Source organism: Oratosquilla oratoria, chromosome 21 (assembly GCF_046742065.1).
Source record: "Oratosquilla oratoria isolate Oo_2021 chromosome 21, ASM4674206v1, whole genome shotgun sequence".
NCBI lineage: Eukaryota > Metazoa > Arthropoda > Malacostraca > Stomatopoda > Squillidae > Oratosquilla > Oratosquilla oratoria.
In genome coordinates this window covers 16150538-16173037 of record NC_134797.1, presented here as the reverse complement: position 1 = coordinate 16173037, position 22500 = coordinate 16150538, and the positions used below count along the sequence as shown (strand labels likewise).

The window sequence follows — 22500 nt, the reverse complement described above, 5'->3', positions numbered from 1 at the left end:
TGAAGGGACCTGGAGGTGGTGGAGGGACCTGGAGGTGGTGAAGGGACCTGGAGGTGGTGAAGGGACCTGGAGGTGGTGAAGGGACCTGGAGGTAGTAGAGGGACCTGGAAGTGGTGAAGGGACCTGCAGGTGGTGGAGGGACCTGGAGGTGGTAAAGGGACCTGCAGGTGGTGGAGGGACCTGGAGGTGGAGAAGGGACCTGGTGGTGGTGAAGGGACCCGGAGGTAGTAGGAGATCCCGAAGAGGGTTGAGGAGGCAGAAGGTTTATAAGTTCGAGGCTCAAGTTGATTTGGGAGTTATCGGGGAGGTGGGCTTGTTTTTGAGGATTCAAGCCTCCAGATTCCAAGAGGAATGGAAGGAAGTGAAGAAGGATTGAGGAGAGAACAGTGTGAAGAAAAAGGAAGGAGATTAGGCTTTCTGTGTGTGTGTGTGTGTGTGTGTGTGTGTGTGTGTGTGTGTGTGTGTGTGTGTGTGTGTGTTAGTAGTGACAGCAGCCATCATAGCCATTTTTGTGAAAGGTGCAATTTTTATGCGGATAATTGATATTTATTTCCATTATAGCTTAATTTGATGACCGTTCTTTCAAATTTTTCTCCCTGTCTCTGTCCCCCCGTTTCTATTACATACACATATATATGTATTTATAATATATATATATATATATATATATATGTATATAATATATATATATATATGTATATATATATATATATATATATATATATATATATATATATACTTAAATATATATATTATGGAACAAGATATCGAGTAGAAGAGATGTAAAATCTGTACATGATGTTTTAGGGTGGGGGTGAGGGTTGGGGCGCTAAGATATCTGGCGGTAGGGGAAGGTAAAATTGACTGGAAGAGGGGAGAGACGCACGAGGGGACTAAGGGAGGATAAGGATGGGTGGGGGGATGGGGGGTTAGTACCAGAAAGGGAGCAAAGGAAGTTATTGTTATGCGTCTAAGTTAGTGATTGGAAAATGTGGAAAGCGCTATAGAGGGGAGGAGTTGAGAAGACGAGGGGAGTTGGGGGGAGAGGGGAGTTGGGTGGGAGAGGGGAGTTGGGGGGAGAGGGGAATTAGGGGAAGAAGAGGGACGTGGGGAAAGAGAGGAAGCTAGAGTAGGGGAATTGAAGAAGGAATGGGAACTCCAACATTTTGAATTGGAGTTTTAAGGTTTTGGATTTTGGGGGGGGGGAGAGGGAGTAAGGAGAATGGAGGGAGAGTAAGTTGAGGGAGTACAATAAGTGGGAGAGGAGTAATAAGCTCGATTTTGGGAGTGAAAGTAAGGTTGTGTAGGGAGTTGTTATGTATTAGGACGTAAGGGGAAAGAGGAGGTGAAGTAGGAGAAAGATTGAGACGAGAAAACGGAAGAAGAGAAAGATTAAGAGGAGGAAGAGGAAAAATAGCAGAGGAAGGAGGAAGAAAAGGAGGAGGAGGAGGAGGAGAAGGAGGAAGAAAAGTAGGAGGAGAAGGAGGGAAAAGGAAAAAGGGTTTCTGGTGGATAAATTTGACAGAGGACAGACATGTAGGAGGCGAAAAAGGCGACACAAGGTTTGGTGAAGTGGAGGCGGAGAGTTGGTGGAGGCTGATGGTGGAGCAAAGGTGGTGAGGAAATGGAAGGAAAACAAAGGCTAGAGGCCACAAGGCAAATCCACCGCCCTCCGACATTCAACTCTGTTACCAGTCAACCCGGTCCCCGTCAACTCTCTTTCCATCGTCACTCCACGTACAATCAATCACCCGTCAGTCCGGGGTTCTTAGAATGTCGCTATTTGATTATTAGTTTGTTATTATTTGTCTCTATTATTTGCTTAATTTCCATTTATTATTATTTATTTGTCAGTTTATTATTATTTACTATTTACCTGTTTGTTTATCATTTAACTATACCTATGTATTATTTATTTTATTTGTTATCATGTATATTATTATAATTCTTATTTAATTTACGTTTTTTTTTTTTTATAATTTATATATATTTTGTCGCATCCGACCTAGTTATGGACCAAAAGGTCTCCTGTCGGCATGCTCCGCCTTTGTAATCCTTTGTAAGATCTGTGTTTAACTTAATAAAATCGCCTGCCGGTAGCCAGAGTGAAAAAAAAAGTATAATAGAAAGATAGATGTCCCATGTGGCATTTTCAACCCTTGAAAGTTTGAAACTGGTGGTTGCTACGTCCCTCAAGAACTTCTGAAAAAGAATTTTTTTTTCTTCTAAATAATACACGTTTTGTTACATTATAGTGATTATTATTATTGTTATTATTATTATTATTATTATTATTATTATTGTCATAATCATTAACATTTTTATTATTATTATTGTTATTACCATATCATTATTATTACTATTATTACTATATTATTATTATCATTATTATTATTACTATTACTATATTATTATTACTATATTATTATCATTATCATTATTATTATTATTATCATTATCATTATATTATTGCTATTATTATTATTGTTGCTGTTGTTATTGTTACAGCAACAACAACAACCGCAACCATGTGTTTTTACACACAGGCTAGAGCAAGGACAATACTAATTGTTAAATACCGCTTTGCGTGAGTCCGATACGAGTTTGTCAAGTCCATTGATAACTCGGTCGAACCGAATGTATTGACAACTCACTCAGACTCTGTTGTGATTCACAAACGAAGAATTTCATACAAGTGTTCGAATCCAGTAATTCCTTCGACACTCGATAGTTTTTGTTTATAATACAATGGCATCTCTCAGACTATTCTATTCATGTAGAATAGTGCACTGGTGGAGTGGTCGAAAGCGACTGGTCTTGTAGTGAATTCGAATCCCGCACACCTCTCCGATTCCCAGTAGTGACTGCCACCTGCCCCAACAGCTCTCAAAGCGCATAGGGCAGCTAGTCGCCTTCTGGCGTAGACTCCTCACCACAGTAGATCATCGTGGCGGGTTCATGGAAGAGAGAGAGAGAGAGAGAGAGAGATTGAGCAAAGTTGATCAGTTGATTATTCAGTGAACCCGGAAGCATCTAGTCACCCCGTGTCCGCTTCTACCAATCAACTTGAGTGCCTGCACACCGTTGGCACTCTGTAGGTCCATCAGTGCCACACTCTCGGCACTGGGAATCCTTCATCAAGCCTGTTATTTGTAGGAAGGCTTCCTTCCTCGCCTCCCCTTCCTCTTCCACGCGACTGGCACCTAGAGGCCTTCAAGTTTGTCAACGGTGTATAAGGAAGCAGAGGTTGAGGGGAAAGGTAGATAAGGAACCAGACATTCTCAAGGATGTGCTTAGTGGAGGGCGTCGTTACTTGCGGCGAAGGTAGAGGTGGGGGGTTCGAACCCTGCCGCCGGCGAAGTTGGACCAAGGGCATGGTTCATTAAATTCCACGCTACAAAGTCCTTTGTAAGGGGAACCGTCCTAGCCTCCCGATAAGGGGGAGTTTGTGACGTTAAACCATGTCATCATCAAATGCCGCGTGACTCAGGTCCGTAGAGATGACATTAAAATCCTAAAGATATTGAATGCATAACACAGTCATTACTCCATAACCTATTATCCCGAGAGACACCGCAGTTAAAAAATGGTTCTGATAATAGAATCGAGCCTGAAGACACAATCTTGAAGATAGTCACCGTCTTCGCTGCGTTCTCTTGTATACACCGGACATCTTCGAGCACAAGAAAAAGTCGAAAACGAGGGGGAGGGTTTCGAATCGACAAGCACCAATGGAGACTGATCAGTCGGCGGTGTAAACAGAGTTAAAGGGAAGCGAGAGGGAAATGTCACAAATCAGTAAACAAGGGGGAGAGAAATTAGTCAACAAGGGACTGACTGAAGAAGTGGCGAAGACGCCCGGAAGGGGAACCTCTCATGGTCATCGAGGCGAGAACGGGAGAAGAATATGGATTGGGAGAGAGAACGGGATGATGGTTTGGGAGGGGAGGGGGGGAAGGCGTTGGAAGAGAGGAGTGTAGTCTGTTGGTGCTATGTATGAGCCCCTCCCCCACAAACACGCGCGCGCACACACACACACGCACACACACGCGGTTGGTAGAGTCTCAGACTGTTAGTACGGAGGTATCGGCGGTACCCGATTCGAATCCTGCCCAGGGCTTAAATAATTTCAGTATCGCTGCGCTTCGAGTCGTTACTCCAACTCTCGTGGGCGGGGAGTTGGGTGTGTGTGTGCGTGTAAGGTCATAGCATTACTCATAGATCGGACATAGGAGCTCTGAGCTCTCTTCCGAGAGGGAAATAGCTGTCGATCACGAGTCCAACACGTGATCCAAAGACCAAGGCGAATCACACACAAACACATTCACACACACACACACACACACACACACACACACACACACACACACACACACACACACACACACACACACACACACACACACACACACACACATACCTACCTCGTGGCGCTATGGTTAGAGTTCTCGCCTGTCACTACGGTGGTCCGGGTTCGACTCCCTCCCAGGGCTGAAATAATTTCAGTATCGCTTCGCTACGGGGTGTTACTCCAACTTTCGTGGGCGGGGAGTTGAGTGTGTGTGTGCGTGTAAGGTCACAGTGTTACCCATAGATCGATCATAAGAGCTCTGAGCTCTCATCTGGGAGGTTGATAACTGTCGATCACGAGTCCAACACGTGATCCAAGACCATGGTGAATCACAAACACACACAGACACACACACACACACACACACACACACACACACACACACACACACACACACACACACACACACACACACACACACACACGCACCCACTCTTCCCTCCACCACTACCACCATCAACACTACCACCACCACCACCACCACCACCACCACCACCATAGAACTCCAGCTCTCATTCCAGGCTTGACGACCAGACGCGCAAAACACACCAGGTCTTGGGAGGAAGAGGGAGGGTGTGGGGGAACGAGGGAGGGGAGAGTCGGGAAGGAGGAAGGAAGGGGAAAGGAAGGGGGACCTCGAGGTTAAGAAAAACAGGAGGCTTGAAGTATGTGTAGAAGTTGAGAGAGGGGGTGTTGGACATAGATAGTGGACGCTGTCTGAGGGGGGGGGGCTTCGGGTGGTTGTTGGTGAGGGGAGGAGGAGGAGGAGGAAGAGACAGTAGAGATAGAAGTAAAGATAAGCAAGGTACTGTTTATAGTGTGTGTGTATATGTGTGTGTGTGCTTGTGCGTGCGTGTGTGTGTGTGTGTGTGTATGTATGCGTGCGCGCGCGCGCGCGTGTGTGTGTGTGTGTGGATGTGTGCGTGTGTGTGTGTGTGTGTGCGCGCGCGCGTGTGTGTGTGTGTGTGATTCACCATGGTCTTGGATCGCGTGTGGGACTCGTGATCGACATCCATTTCCCTCCCGGAAGAGAGCTCAGAATTCGTATATGACCGATCTATGGGTAACACTGTGACCTTACACGTACACACACACCCAACTCCTCGCCCACGAGAGTTGAAGTAACGACCCGCAGCGCAGCAATGCTGAAATTATTTCAGCCCTGGTCCAACTCGCTGGCGGCAGAGTTCGAACTGCCGTAACCTCGACCTCCGCCGCAAACAGCGACGCTCTAACCTGTTCGGCCAGTGAGCGTCCATTGTTATATATATAACCCTGTTCAATAATAAGAACTTGTAAATTGTGTATAAAAATGGATATGCTAATGTATGCATATTAATGTGCGTATGGGCCTCAGTTATTTGTTTATTATTGAATATGGGGTGGGGGGGATCCTTCCCCCCCCCCGCCCCCATTCTCCCAATACGACTTAATAATGTTACAAAGGAATTAAAATCTCATTATTTCTGGCCGCGGTCCGAGAGAAAGAAATTGAAATGAAATGGAATTAGTAAAGAACAAAAACTTGTGGCTATGGGGGGGGGAGGGGGGGGCAAGTTGGGGAGGGAAAGACTATAGTTAGGGGAAAATGCAATAAGTATTTGTCGGAAAGTTCGTAGTAGGGGGAGGGAACGCGTTAGGGTGGGGCGGGGGGATTGGGTTTAGGGTAAAAGGGAGGATTTAGGGGCGAGAGATGAAAGTTGGTATAGTGGAGGGGCATGGAATGGAAGGTCATACTTTATGCATTTTGTTCAGGTTAACTTAAGGATGGTCTTATACAGCAAATATATTCAGTGCTGTAATATTCACTAATGTTGTCTATTTACTTATTTAATCGCATGTTCTTAGCCAGAATAGAATCATTCAAACACGCCACCATCTTGAAGGAGGGAGCTGAGGCGGCTGGATGTAATAACGCGGTCGCATTGAATTAAGTCTTCGAGGCTAAGGTCCGCAAAAAAAAAAAAAAAAAAAAAAAAGGGGGGGGGGGGCGGGGCGTTGGGAGGAGGATATGGTCGTTTGTGGTGCCGTCGTGGTTGTGAAGCAGTTTTTGTCTGTTGTGGCTGTTATGTGTATTTTTTTTTCGCGTATCTGTTCGTATAAATAACGATTTATTATTCATTATTTTATTATCATTATTACTGTAGTTAGTATTAATGTTAATGTTATTGGTGTACTCTTTTGTGTGTATGTGTTTACTGTTTGTATGTATACGGGACATATGCATTATCACTTATTATTTGTAGTAGTATTAGTATTTTTACATCATTATTATTTATTTTTCTTTGAATAAGTTTTCTTTTCGTCATCTAATTTTCTTGCAAAAATTTTTCTTTTTCCCCACAATTCTAATTTCATCCCCTTTTTTGTACAAATTTACTTTGGCTTTTTCATTAAGTAAATTCTTTATTAGTTTTTTTTTCTTCTTCTTCTTCCAAGACTTCACTTTCCTTACCCAATAATGTGGTGTGTCACCGTTCTTTAAAAAAAAAAAAAAAAAAAAAAACTTCCAGTGCCGTGGATTACTCTTTGTCCATGCGTTCCCCCCTTTATTATTAGTATCTCTCTTTATAGTAGTCCCAACTCCTCTTGGCTCTTAGCACGACTAGAGGCATAGACGGAAGAAGAAAGGATTATGAGGTAGCTGTATGGGGTGAGAGAATGGGGTTGTTAGCGGAATGGGGGGGGGATGAGTATACGAAAAGGGAGAGAGATGGGATGTACGTGGTGAAAATGGGGGGGATGGGGGAAGGTAAAGTAAGTGTGAAGAGAGAGAAAGGGAGAGAATAATTACGGTTGATTTATGGGGCCATTATGGTGAAAGAAATAGTGATGTTGAAAGCACGCGAGAGAATGGGGAGGGAATGGGTGATAGGGAAGAGGAAATGGGGAAGGAAAGGTAAATGATACGTGGACGAAGAGGGTGTAGGGAGATTACTTGGCAAACGAGATTTCTGATTGTGTAGGCTTTACAGTCCCTCCTGGGTGATCACCCTGTGATTAGAGGCAATTGTTCTCACCGTCGTCTTCGTCATCGTTTCTTGGGAAGACTGGTAACATGGAGGAGGGGTCCCGATCTCTGTTCTGGGGTGTTTAGTACTTTGTCCGTAATAAACTGGGGGGGTTTCTGTCGTTGGGGACAAAATCCCTCCGGAGAGGTTGAGCGAGAGGTGGTATTATAAAGAAAGAGAAGCAGAATGGATTTTTTTTTTTTTTTTTTTTTTTTTTTTTTAATCTCCAGTTATCAAATGGAAGTTCCCTGGCTGAGAGGGTTAGGGCGTCGTCACTTGCGGCGAAGGTCGAGGGGGGGGGATGGCGGCTCGAACCCTGCCGCCGGCGAAGTTGGACCAAAGGCATGGTTCATTCAGTTTCACGCTACAAAATCCTCTGTGAGGGGCACCGTCCTGGCCTCCGGATAGGGGGGGAGTTTGTGACGTTAAACTATATAAAATGCCGCGTGACTCAGGTCCGTAGAGATGATATCAAAATCCTAAAGATATTGAATGCATAACACAGTCATTACTCCATAACTTATTACCCCGAGAGAGACCGCAGTTAAGAAATGGTTCTGATAATAGAATCGAGTTCGGCGCGATGTGGTTTGTTGTGACTGCCGCCAGGTGATTTTATTCATCGCGAACGTAAATGAAACTATCGCCAGGCGATTTTATTCCTCGCCTGGCGCCAGCGAACGTATAAATGAAACTGTCGCCAGGTGATTTTATTCATCGTCTGGCGCCAGCGAACGTAAATGAAACTCTGTCGCCAGGCGATTTTATTCCTCGCCTGGCGCCAGCGAATGTAAATGAAACTCTGTCGCCAGGCGATTTTATCCATCGCCTGGCGCCAGCGAACGTAAATGAAACTCTGTCGCCAGGCGATTTTATTCTTCGTCTGGCACCAGCGAACGTAAATGAAACTCTGTCGCCAGGCGATTTTATCCATCGTCTGGCGCCAGCGAACGTAAATGAAACTAATAATGTCCTTTGACAGGCGTAAATCGAAGTAGTGAAGCCTTCCATACGGAAGGAGCGACTCGGAGATGAATGGAAACCAGAATAAAAGAACTAGTGGTCCTTATAATGACAAAGGATTATAAAGGAGCATGCCGATAGGAGACCTTTTGGTCCATAACTAGGTCGGATGCGAAAAAATTATAATAATTATAATTTTTTTTTTTTTTTTTTTTTTTTTTAATAAAAATATGAATAATAATATTATGGCAACCTCATCTGAAAACAGTGGTGATGGGTCGGGCGTTTGCCTGGGAGGGTCTTCAAGGCTACAGAAGGGGTGGAGTGGAGTTAGGAGCTTACACCAGGGGACACTTAACTCGTTATCACACTGGCGTATTTTTCCTCCGATTGTTGGAGCAGATTTACAGCCAACAGGTTTGGGGGGGAAGAATCTGATAATGCTGGAGGTAAATGATTTTCCTCCATCATATCAAATGACATATTACGTAAATTGTCGATAAAATGATAGTGATTTGACGGCGGAAAAAGTGTCGGAGGTGGGCGGTACCGCCGATTAATTGGAGGTTGGAGGAAAAACAGCCTAATGTGATAACACCTTTACCTTTGACCAACCACGTCACCTTTGCCCTGTGTACTTGGTACTCCAGGTTGCATCGACCCGCCACTCGTCACATCGACTTGTATGATTCACACAACTCTCACGTGTTCTGAGCTCACGGCTAATGCGCTCTCACACGCTCTTATTCGCTCCCCCTTTCCTCCGTCCCCCCTCCCCCCCCAACTCCCCATTTTAGTTTATTGGAGTTACTCTCGCTTGCCTCCGCTGCCCCTCTCCCTCCCCACACACTCCCTCCTTTGTTCTAGCTTCCTCCTCCAAAATATCTCTCTCTTTTCTCTCTCTCTTTTTTCTCTCCTCTCCCCCCCTCTCTCTCTCTATCTCTCTCTCTCTCTCTCTCTCTCTCTCTCTCTCTCTCTCTCTCTCTCTCTCTCTCTCTCTCTCTCTCTATTGTCTCACCCAATCGCATACGTAAGCATATATTGTATATGTACCCATACGTGTTGGTAATATCCAGATCGCCTCCTCCTCCTCCTCCTCCTCCTCCTCCTCCTCCTCCTCCTCCTCCTCCTCCTCCGCACTCTCCTCCTCCTCCTCCTCCTCCGCACTCTCCTCCTCCACCCCCTTTTACTCTTACTCATCCCCTCCTCTTTCTCCTCCTCCTCCCTCCTCCTCCTCCTCCTCCTCCTCCTCCTCCTCCTCCTCCTCCTCCTCCTCCTCCCCCTCCTCCCCCTCCTCCTCCTCCTTTATCTCTCTTCCGTCGTTCTTCTCGCCCTCGAAGTTCCCCCTCGTCTCGACGTTAACCTTTCGCTCGCGACTTCTCGCTTTTACTTAACTTTCCTCTCTTGACTCTCCGCTCTACCTTCCCACTCCCCTTCCCCTCCCCCCTTCCCCCTCCCCCCTCCCGTGTCCCCCTCCCCCTCCCCCGTCCCCCTCCTCTTCCCCCTCGCCATCCCCGCCTGCTCTCTCCCAGCCCTCTCTCTGGCTTTGTCCAGCCGCTTGTTTCTCCCCTCTCTTCTCTCATGTTGGCACCCCGGTCCCTCTCCTCCTCTCTTCCTTCCCCTCCAATCCCTCCCTCACTCCTCTCTTCCTCCCATAGCTTCCCCTCCCCCTCTCTTCCCCTCCCCCTCTCTTCCCCTCCCCCTCTCTTCTCACTCTCTCCGCTGTTCCTGTATGCTGTCCTCACTTGTGTCCCCCCACCCCTCCTCCCCCTTCCCCCTCCCCCTTCCCCCTCCCTCCACACCAGCCACCTTCGTAATGTCTCTGTTCTCGAAGTACCCATCGCAACGGTACCTTTGGGGTACCGGAGTCTTCTTCTGGTACACCCTCTTCACCCAGTACCGGTCCTGGGTTCCTCTTAGCTGAGTAAAATTGTTTGCCTTTGCCAGGTCATTGTCTGTTGAAGTGCAACATTTTGCTTTCAAACTTTACTCTGAAAAGGTCAATTCCCCTCAATATTCCTCTCCCCTCGGTGGTCTCATTATTCCCCACCTTAATTACCCTCGATTCCCTCTTCTTGATTCCTCTCAACGCACCTCTACATTCCTCTAGATATCCCGTAATTCCCCTTTAATTCCCCGCGGTGTCCCCTTCATTTCCCTCATCGTAGTTCTCCAGGGTCCGTCATCTTCCCTCTTTTCCCCTCTTTTCGTGTCCCCACAGGGCGTCGGCGCCTGTATCCCAGTGTCCCGTGACGACCTAAGCAGGCATTCCATGACGCTACCTAACAGCTCTTTGGTGTTCGTCGTATTTCCACTTGTCCACATTTTATCTCATCTCCTCATTTATAGTTATATATATAGTTATCTATTTATTTATTTAATTATGAATTTGCTTCTTTATTCTGTCTTTTGCTTTCTTGTCTTGCTTTAGATACCTCATTTATAGTTATTTAGTTACCTATTTTTATTTAATTATGAGTTTGCTTCTTTTTTCAGTCTTGCTTTCTTGTCTTGCTTTAGGTACCTCATTTATAGTTATTTATGTAGTTATCTATTCATTTATTTAATAATGAATTTGCTTCTTTATTCAGTCTTTTGCTTTCTCGTCTTGCTTTAGGTACCTTATTTATAGTTATTTAGTTATCTATTTATTTAATTATGAATTTGCTTCTTCATTCAGTGTTTTCCTTTCTTGTCTTGCTTTAGGTATCCGTCTCCTTTCAGCGAATTTCTCTCTTCAGTGCCCTTTCATCCTCGGAGTCGCCATCCTTCCTTCGGACCCTTATTTTTGTTTCGTCGACGAGGTCTTCTGTTATTTCCAGCGGACGTCACTTTCCATCTCTGATTCTCCTGTTCCCCTCAGTCGCTCCCCTCAGTCGTTGTTCGTCACTCCTCGTTGGGTCCTCTGCTTACCCTTTGGTGTCACCTTCGGGTGACCCCCTTTCTCCGTTCCAGGGACACTTCTTATTGTTCCAGACACTCCTGTCTGTTCCGGAGATGGCTTTCTGTTCCAGGTACACTCTGTATTCCAGGAATGTCCCTCACTGTTCCAGGTGCTCTTCGTTTTGTTCCAGACACCCCTGTCCGTTCCAGGGATGCCTTTCTGTTCCAGGTATTCCCCTCCCCTCTGTGTTCCATGAATAACTCTCTTTGTTCCAGGACTGCATCTCTTTTCCAGGTGCTATCCTCTATGTTCCTCAGTGTTCAAAGTGGCTTCTTTGTATTCCAGAGATGCTCTTCTTTGTTCCAGCGGTGGCCTTTTTCGTCCAAGGGACGTCCACTCTCTGTTCCAGGGGTGCCTTTGTTCCAGGCGCCCATCTCGCCCCCTTCCCTTCTCTCGCCCTACCTTACTCGCCCCGCTTAACGAATGCTCCTTAGTGGACCTCCCCCGTCCTCGCCCTCCTCGCCCTCCTCCCGTCCTCCTCCCCCTCCTCGCCCTCCTCGCCCTCCTCGCTCTCCTCCCCCTCCTCGCCCTTCTCCCCCTCCACGCCCTCCTCGCCCTCCTCCCCCTCCTTGCTCTCCTCCCCCTCCTCGCCCTCCTCCCCTCCTCGCCCTCCTCCCGCTTCTCCCCCTCCTCCCCCTCCTCGCCCTCCTCCCCCTCCTCGCCCTCCTCCCCCTCCTCGCCCTCTTCGTCCTCCTCGTTTGGCGTTCCTCCTTTGTCCCTCTCGCCGCCTTTTATGTTATTCCGTGTTTATCTACCATTATATCCAGTTCTGTGTTTACTCTGTGCATGATTTGTTGCCGTTTTCCTCTTCTGATATATATGTGTCGCTGATTCTTTTCCCATTCCGTTCGCTTCGCGTTTTTCGTCCGGAGCCGAGGCTCATTCTCCACTTCTTTGAGGTGAGGGGGAGGGACGTCCCTTCTTCCTTCCCTTATTCCCTCCCTCTCTCCCACCTTCCCTCCCTTCCTCCCTCCCTCCCCCTCTCCATCCCCCTCCCTCCCTCCCTCCCTCCCACCTTCCCCTCCTCCCACCTCCCCTTCTCCCACCTCCCATCCTTCCCGCCTTCCCTCCCTCCCATCTTCCCTCTTCCCGCTTTCCCCTATTCCCATCTTCACTTCCTCCCTCCCGCCTTCCCTCTTTCCCCCATTCCCTCCCACCCACCTTCCCTCCTTCCCCCATTCCCTTCCGCCTGTCCTCCCTCCAGCCTTCTCTCCCTCCTTCCTACCCACATTCCCTCCCGCCTTCCCTTCCTTCGTCTTCCCTCCCACCTTCCCACCCTCCGCCTTCCTGAATTCCCTTCCTTCCCACCTTCCGCCTTCCTGAGCTCTTTCGCTTCACTCCTTCTCACTCTTATTTGCATGCCATCACTTCATCCATGCACCTCCATTTCCTCATTCTACTTCTTCCTCCTCCTCTTCCTCCACCTCAGTTTCTTCTCCTCTTCCTCCACCTCAATTTCTCCTCTTCCTCCACCTCAATTTCTCCTCTTCCTCTTCCTCCACCTCAGTTTCTCCTCCTCCTCTTCCTCTTCCTCCACCTCAGTTTCTCCTCCTCCTCCTCCTCCTCCTCTTCCTCCACCTCAGTTTCTCCTCCTCCTCCTCCTCCTCTTCCTCCACCTCAGTTTCTCCTCCTTCTCCTCCTCTTCCTCCACCTCAGTTTCTCCTCCTCCTCCTCTTCCTCCACCTCAGTTTCTCCTCTTCCTCTTCCTCCACCTCGGTTTCTCCTCTTCCTCTTCCTCAGTTTCTCCTCCTCCTCTTCCTCCACTTCAGTTTCTCCTCCTCCTCTTCCTCCACCTCAGTTTCTCCTCTTCCTCCACCTCAGTTTCTCCTCTTCCTCCACCTCAGTTTCTCCTCTTCCTCTTCCTCCACCTCAGTTTCTCTTCTTCCTCTTCCTCCACCTCAGTTTCTCCTCCTCCTCCTCCTCCTCCTCTTCCTCCACCTCAGTTTCTCCTCCTCTTCCTCTTCCTCCACCTCAGTTTCTCCTCTTCCTCTTCCTCCACCTCAGTTTTTCCTCTTCCTCTTCCTCCACCTCAGTTTCTCCTCTTCCTCTTCCTCCACCTCAGTTTCTCCTCTTCCTCTTCCTCCACCTCAGTTTCTCCTCTTCCTCTTCCTCCACCTCAGTTTCTCCTCCTCCTCTTCCTCCACCTCAGTTTCTTCTCCTCCTCCTCCTCTTCCTCCACCTCGGTTTCTCCTCCTCCTCTTCCTCCACCTCAGTTTCTCCTCCTCTTCTCCCATCTCAGTTTCTCCTCCTCCTCTTCCTCCACCTCGGTTTCTCCTCCTCCTCTTCCTCCACCTCAGTTTCTCCTCCTCCTCTTCCTCCACCTCAGTTTCTCCTCCTCTTCCTCCACCCCAGTTTCTCCTCCGCCCACCTTTGCTCCTCCCTCAAATCCTCGCTTCCTTTTGGAAGCCGTTTGTCACGCATTTCCGCGTTCCTTTCTTCCTCTCTTCCCTGTTTCGTCCTCTGTCTCCTCGCTTCTTCTTCCCTGCCTCCTCGTTTCCTTTGTACCTTCCTTTGGTTTCCTCTTACCCTCTCTTTCCCTCTCTTACCCTCTCTTTCTTACCTTTCTACGTTTCCATTCCTCTTCTCAACTTCGCCTCACGTACTTCTTGCCCCCTCAACCTCTCACTCTCTCTTATCCTTTCTCATCCTCTCTCTTCCTCTCTTATCCTCTCTCTTCCTCTCTCACTCTTCTCTTACCCTCACTTATCCTGTGTTAACATTTCACAACGCCCCTCTCCTCTTCCCTCCCCCCCCTTTTCCTGTCTCGCGTGCCCTTCTTGTTCTTAGTTATCACCTCACAAAGGCTAAACGGGCCGTGACGTCAGTATTTTCTCTGGAATTCCACGTGACCTCTCTTTTGCTCTCATTTCTCCTCCCCGTCCACTCCTACCTCCTCCTCCCTCCTCCTCCTCACTCCTCTCTCTTACTCCTCCTCCTCCTCCTCCTACTCCTACTGCTCCTCTCTCCTCCTCCTCACTCCTCTCTCTTACTCCTCCTGCTCCTCTTCCTCTCTCCTCCTCCTCTTCCTCTCTCCTCCTCCTCCTCCTCCTCTCTCCTCCTCCTCCTACTGCTCCTCTTCCCCTCTCCTCCTCCTCACTCCTCACTCCTCTCTCTTACTCATCCTCTCTCCTCCTCCTCAACCTCCTCCTCCTCCTCCTCCTCCTGCTCCTCTTCCTCTCTCCTCCTCCTCCTCCTGCTCCTCTTCCTCTCTCCTCCTCCTCCTCCTGCTCCTCTTCCTCTCTCCTCTTCCTCCTCCTCCTGCTCCTCTTCCTCTCTCCTCTTCCTCCTCCTACTGCTCCTCTTCCTCTCTCCTCCTCCTCCTCCTACTGCTCCTCTTCCTCCTCCTCCTCCTCCTCCTCCTCCTCCTTTTCTTTCTCTTCCTCCACGTTTTTCTTTATTCTTCCACTTGCACATATCGGACTCTCACGCTCCTCCTTTCTTTGGGTCTCTGCTCCACTTTTGCCGCGTCCACCGCCCCGGAGCTTAGGTTCGAATCCGCACCAGCGGCAGCTCCGGTGAACGTGACACGCGGAGGAGTCCTGGAAGACGGCGGGACTCGAGCTTGGGGTCCTGGTCCCTTTGGAGGTCGTTATCGGTATCTTCATCATCATCATCATCATCATCATCATTATTGTTGCTGTTATTGTTACTAATATTGTTATTATTATCATTATAAATTATTATTGTTATTTATTATTGTTATTATTATTATTATTATTATTATTATTATTATTATTATTATTATAAATCATTATCTATTATAGTTATAAATTATTATTGTAATTTATTATTATTATCATTATTATTATTATTATTATTATTATTATTATTATTATTATAAATTATTATCATTATTATTATTAACATTATTATTATTATCATTATTATTATTATCATTATTATTATTATTATAGATTATTATCATTATCATTATTATTATTACTATTTATTATTATTATTATTATTATTATTATTATTATTATTATTATTACTATTATTATTATTATTATTATTATTATTCTTATTCTTATTCTTATTATTATTATCATTATCATTATTAAGTATATTGTTATTTTGTCGTGATGTAATTTATTATCTGTTATTAGATGAGTATTTTTATTTTGATATTTATTTTTATCTTGTTGGTGGAATAAAGATTCACTTCTTTGACTCGTGTCTCAGATTAAGATTGAAAAAAAAAAAAAAAAGTTGGAGCGAGAGAGGGAATTTGGGAAAAACTAATCTGGATCGTTCGTCGAGTATCCAAAGGTCGCTCGACGCCTTTTGGGCCACGATAGTTAAAAAAAAAAAAAAAAAAAAAAAAAAAAAAAAAAAAAAAAAAATAGTAATAATAATGATAATTGATAATGATAATAATAATAGTATTGAGACGTTATAGATTTCTGTTTGGGGTTGCATGTTCAGTTGAAAACGGACGATTTTATTCAGCGGGGAGAAGTCGATTTGGGGGCAAGTGGTGTTTGAGGGATGAAGACCCCGTTTTGTCTCACCCCACCTCCTCACCCCTGCTCCCCCATTGGGTGAATAAAAGCCTCTTGAGTGGTGTGTGTCCCATTTCTTCATTGTGTCATTTGTAACACTCCCACATGACTTGATGTATTTAGTGGTTTATACTATTCCTCCCATACAAAATAAAATAGAATAAAATTAATAAATAGATAAATAAAAAGAAAGATCACACAATAAATATATACATAATATATATATATATATATATAATATATATATATATATATATATATATATATATATATATATATATATATCAACCACAATACACATTAATTCTAAGCCATCAACATCGGAAGAACCGTGGAGGCACATGCAGAAATTGAAACGTGGTACGCCCGAGGACTCGAACCAACGCGACGAGATATATTTAACCCCACCCGACCACCGCCACCTCTGATTATTCACCCCACTCCCACCCCCGTCCCCCTAAGGGGTTCGATTTATTTCTTTGTTTAATAATCATTACACAGGAGTAAGAACGGGATCTGCAAGGCGTCACCGTCTTGAAGCAGTGCGTGTCCTTACTGAAGGTGCTGGACCGCCTGCTGTCTTGTCCGTACAGCTGCTTGGCTCAGCTGCACATTCGTTGCGACCGCTGCCTCCAGCTGTCGGACGAAGCTGTTCAGTCATTATGTTCCTCGCAGCTGCGTTCCTTGTATTAGTTCAGTTCTGCAGGCATGGCGTCTAGTTTGCGCAGTTATTGTTTTGGGCGTGAGGTTTGGTTTGCGCAGTTATTGTTGGGCGTGGTGACTAGTTTGCGCAGTTGTTAATGGCGGGAGGTCTGGTTGAACAGTTATTATTGTGTATAATGACTAGTTTGCGCCGTTCACGTCATGTGGAAGAATTTACAACCGAAGTCTTTCCCTAATCAAACGAACATAGGGAAAAAAATTGGCGGAAAAAAGTGTCTCGTATGATACGTGCAAAGCCACGCTCGTGGCTTAGCTTAGCACTCCAGAAGACTTCTTCTTTACACTTCGACTCACTCTCCCCCTCATTTCCCCCTCTCTCGTCACCCTCCCCACCCCTTTCGCCCCCCTCACCTCCTCATCTCCTCCACCCTCTCCGCCACCACCACCATGAGCACTTGTGCAACAGCCTTGCACAATACACGAGGAACCTTGTTCGTACTCCGAAGTCTCCACTCGAAGTCCCCGGCCCCTCGTTCTTCTGGCTTCGCCCCCTCGGCTCTCACACCTGTAATGGTGCCTCGACACCTTTGCCCTTCGTTGGTGCGCTCCACTACAAACCCCTTGTCGCCCCCTTCTTGCCTCTTCAAGACCCTCTGTTCCAAATTGCGACTCTGCTACTAACTGCCCCCTGCGCGACACTCCCGCACACTTTCCCCCCTTTCGAGGTCCTCCAGGGCCCGTCGCTGGGCGCCCTCGAAGGGCGTGGCCCTCGGGAGTTCTGCCACGCCTGTGTTCTTCATCGCCGATTCTCGGAGGAGAGCGCGTATGCGCGGCTGGTAAAGTCCTTCGACCTAAAGCTGTTAATCAGGTCTTGGGGATTACTACCTCGTTGAGGCCCTCAGGTAGTGAGTACCCGTGTGCGTGTATGGGCATTGGCTACCCCCTGTGTAAGGGGGAAAAGCCTCTTGGTATATGTATGTGTATGGGCATCCATCGATGAGTGACCAACTCCTTTTATCCGTCGAAGAACCGCTTTTCCAGCAGTAGTTCTTCTATCCGATAGTGACTCTTCTGTCCAGTAAGGTCGTGAGTTATCACGCACTTGTGACATGATGACGCCGGACGATTTTATTCACTTGGTCGAGTTCGGGACAAAATGAGCTTTGATTGATTGAGAATTCATTTCCCCATCTATCCTCAATCTATCCCCCTGGCCACTATCCCTCCCCATCCTCTTCCCCTTCATCACCCTAACCACTGTCCGATCCGATCCCTCTATCTACTCCACTTAGCCATCATCCGGCATAATCTATCCCCGATCCACCCTCTCCCCACATTCCAGACCAGCCCTGTCCCCAATCCCTCTGTTGCCTTCTGCTCTCAATTCATCCTTTGTTATCTCTATCCCCTATCCATCCACTATACCCAACGATCCACAACCATTCTTCTTCATCCAGTTCGTATCTGGTCCACCTCTGTTCCCAGTCCAGCTTGATCCACTTCTGTCCACGGTGCACTCCTGATCCACTTGTCTTTGGTCATTTCCTGGCCTCCTATCCCCTGTCCAATCCGGAGAAGGATTGGACTTGCGAATGAAGACGACCAAGTCTTCAGTCGCAAGTCCAATCCTTCTCCGTTCCCAATCCACCCCTGGTTCACCCTTGGCCTAATTCTGGTCCACCCTTGGTCCACTACTAGTTTACTCCTGGCCCACCTCTTTTCCTCTCCAGGTCCATCTCTTTTGTACCCTTGATCCACCCCTGGTCCACCCTTGGTCCACCCCTGGTCCACCCTTGGTCCACCCCTGGCCAACCTCTTTTCCACACTGAAGTCCATCCCTTTTGTACCCTTGATCCACCCCTGGTCCACTCTTGGTCCACCCCTGGTTCACCCTTGATCCACCCCTGGTCCACCATTGATCCACCCCTGGTCCACCCTTGGTCCACCTCTGGCCCACCTCTTTTCCACTCCAGGTTCATCCCTTTTGTACCCTTGATCCACCCCTGGTCCATCCTTGATCCACCCTTGGTCCACCCTGGTCCACTTCCATCCCCAGTCCACCTCTGGTCCACCTATATCCCTATTCTATCCCAGTAGCCCCATGTGCCCAACGCCCTAATTCCTGATGGGCGTAAATGGCTTTCCCTAATTCATCACAGCAAACAGCGAACCTCAATGGACTTAGCTATAAAACCTTCCTCACCCTCCCTCCCGTGCTCGAGATTAGTGCTCTCTCTCTCTCTCTCTCTCTCTCTCTCTCTCTCTCTCTCTCTCTCTCTCTCTCTCTCTCTCTCTCTCTCTCTCTCTCTCTCACTCTCTCTCTCTCTCTCTCTCTCTCTCTCTCTCTCTCTCTCTCTCTCTCTCTCTCTCTCTCTCTCTCTCTCTCTCTCTCTCTCCTCTCTCTCTCTCTCTCTCTCTCTCTCTCTCTCTCTCTCTCTCTCTCTCTCTCTCTCTCTCTCTCTCTCTCTCTCTCCTCTCTTTCTCCTTTTTCCTTTCTCCTCTCTCTCTCTCTCTCTCGCTTTCACACACACACACACACACACACACACACACACACACACACACACACACACACACACACACACACACACACACACACACACATATATTCTCTCTCTTTATCTCCCTTTCTACTTTCTCACTTTTCTCTTTTTCTCATTTTTCTCTTTTTTTCTCAATTTTCTCTTTTCTCTATTTTCTCTCTTTCACACGCACTCATGCACATATTCACATTCACACATGCAAACATAAACAAATACACACCCATATGTATTTGCGTCTGTATGTAAAGGTGTATATTGTGTGTGTGTTTGTGTGTGTGTGTGTGTGAGAGATAGAGAGAGAGAGAGAGAGAGAGAGAGAGAGAGAGAGAGAGAGAGAGAGAGAAAAAAATAAAAAAGAACTTGTTCAGTCTGTATACGGTATATTGTAAACAGACACATTCTTATACACGTGTGTATGGCATTATTTGTTGAAAAAATGAAAGAAAAAAAATTGAGAAGAGGAGAGGCCCTCGAGTTCGGTAGAGTCTGCGAACTGGGCCGGCGAGGTGGGTCCCTTCGACGTCGCCTCAGATTGGGCGATTGGTTTGTGATTAGTTGACCACTGCTGACTCCCCTGTGATGGCATGATTGGATGTCAGCCCACCTGGGATTAGGGATTCTGAACTCATCCGGGATCTTTGGCGATTGCGGGATTACGGGAACATTGATTGAAAACTTTTTGTATTGTGGGATTTCGAGCTGGGCTCAGATAGGAAAGGGGACGGTCTTCTGTATGTATGCATTGTGTGTGTGTGTGTGTGTGTGTGTGTGTGTGTGTGTTTGTGACGTTTGTATCTTTCGAATGTATCATATACTGTGTGTTAAGGTTTGAGTAAACTCCATATTATTACATACAGTGTGTTAGTGTATGGGGAGATTTGCTCGCTACTACTTTGTTGAGCTGGGAATTATCCTCAGTGTGAGTATGCTGAGCTGGGAAATATGTACCGTGTATGTCGTTACCGTAGAGTGTATAAGCTGTCCAGAGATGTAGTTTAGCTTACTCATATTGTTCCAGAACTGGTGCAATGTGTCATAGCTTAGGATTTGTTACATAGCGGCGGAGGGGGGGGGGTGATGTTCAATGGGGCCTTTTTTCATTCTATTTTATTTAGTTTTATTTTACTTGTTAATTTTGTTACTTTAATTAATTTTATTTTATTTTATTTTACTTGTTAATTTTATTACTTTAATTTACTTTATTTGACTTGTTAATTTTGTTACTTTAATTCATTTCATGTTATTTTATTTTAGTATTTTATGTTAATATATCTTATTTTCTTTTCTTTTCTTTTTTCTTTTTAAACTACGATATAACGTCCAGGGTAGTGTATTTCGGCTCATTGATTGACGAACGGCATCTACCAGGCTGCTTTTATATTACTGTTATTTCTATTCATACACTTTTTGTACATACATATAACAAAGGCTTTTTCCCCCTTACAAGGGAGGTAGCCAAAAACCAAAGGCATAAAAACCATTCCCACCCATTCCATCCCTAATGCACTCCACTCCCCTCCACCCTCTACAGTATCCTCCCTCTTATCTTGGCACCTCCTGGATGACGGGTCATCCCTGCATCTTGTCCACTGCCCTGGGTCAGAAGCAGTGTCGCAAGACACAGAACATCCACAGCAAGGCCGCTTCATAGAATCGGCGACACCCCTGCCCCTCTCCGTCCCCCCAGAGGGGGGGGGGTCGCCGATTGTACTTACTGTACTTACAGTGTGTATTCTCGTGTCTCGGACCAGTTAAAAAGATTGGTTTATAAACTGTATTGTACAGCTTTCGATCGAGTAAAATAAAAATAAAAATTATTTCTCTTTTCCAGGTGCAGTTAACAATACGTACCCTGCCGGAGCTTCCAGCTGGAGCCAAGTACCAGTGTGTCTTCGGGAACGCTCCCCCGGTGGATGCCCTGGTCACTGGGGCCGGACTCTCCTGCGACACCCCCATGAGGCACCAGCGAGAACCCATCCCGGCCCACGAGGACCACGTCCTCGTTCCCCTCAGCGTCCGTTCTTCGGAGACGAACAAGGACTTCGTGTCGAGGAACTTCGCCTTCTACGACTGCTCCCGCCACGTCACCTGCGGCGCCTGCGTCAGGAGCGCGTGGGCGTGCAACTGGTGCGTCTACGACAACGAGTGTATCCACAACGCCTCCAACTGCACCGGAACCGTCGTCTCTGGGGAAAATGTAAGCATCCTCCAGCTGCTCAGAGAGGTGTGTGTTGCCTGCTGCCGAGCCTGGCCCTTCGGTGATCTTCCTCCTCCTCCTCTTCCTCCTCCTCCTCCTCTTCCTCTTCCTCTTCCTCTTCCTCCTCCTCCTCCTGCTGGTGGGCTTGGCCCTCCTACTGGAGGGTAGTTACGCTAGACTCTTGGCTTTGTCGCAATCTGGTGGTGGTAGCTTGTCTCCCTCTATCTCTATCTATCTATCTATCTGTATGTGTGTGTGTTCGTGTGTTGTGTGTATATGTATACGTACTCGCGTGTTTGTGTGCGTATGTGCATACTTGTTCTTGCATGTGTGCGTTTGTGCCTGAATATATTTGTTTATTTACTTTCATACATTCGAGAAACTTATTTTGTCTCTTGGGTGAATAATATGTGTATGTATATATATGTATGTATATATATGTATATATATATATATATATATATATGTATGTATATGTATATACATACGATGTGTGTGTGTGTGTGCGTGTTTGCATTATGTATGTCTGTGTGCATGTATACATGCACATAGGTTTTTGTACGTATGCATTTTCTTTTTTCATTCACTAATACCAGCATGCTTAGTTTATTTATATTATTTTGCATTTTTGGTAGTTTTTGAAATGGAGTAAGAGTTGATGGAGAGGTGAAGAGTGAGTGATGGAGATTGTTGGAGAATAAATGAAACAGAAGCTTTGTTGGATGTTGGAGACGGGATGACTTTGGTGATGGAACTGGTCGCTTTCACAGTCATTGGGTTTCGTTTGAACGATCACGAAAAAAAAAAAAAAAGATATGGATCAAAAGGTCTCCTGTCGGCATGCTCCGCCTTTGTAACCTTATCTTTAGGTAGATCTCACAGTCATCTGTTCGTTCTCGTGTTGCCTTTTGTTGTTCGTTCTCGTGTACACCAACCCCATGACTGTGAAAACGACCAATGGTTTTTGATTGGTGTTGCTGGAGCTGGATATTAGATGGTGTTGGAGAATGATGTTGGTGATGATAGTGAGGTACCAGGATGGTGATTATGATCTTGGCATATGGTCCCATTTTCAGTCTTTTCGTCTCTATGTCTCATTCCCCCATTTTATTAAATTTCTCCCAATTCTTCTACTTCGGGCCGATGGCACAGTCTATAACAATCTGGCGAATAGTATTATTTTATTCGGCTATGAGGCTCCATGTCGTTGACCCCCCCTCCTCCCTCCGCCACTCACCAGAATGAAATATTTTGGCGTCACCCAAAATGATAATCTGTAAAGTACGTCAGACACACACACACACACACACACACACACACACACAC

General features: G+C 46.5%; 1 protein-coding gene across 1 annotated transcript in view; it reads left to right on the top strand.

The window, feature by feature from the left end:
• LOC143037023 (plexin-B-like) overlaps positions 1-22500 on the top strand; it is a 264227-nt gene that overhangs the window by 48150 nt on the left and 193577 nt on the right. Inside the window, exon 3 of the mRNA XM_076205126.1 lies at positions 20809-21174. Within this exon, the coding sequence (XP_076061241.1) occupies positions 20809-21174 (366 nt within the window). The remainder of the gene's footprint in view (positions 1-20808; positions 21175-22500) is intronic.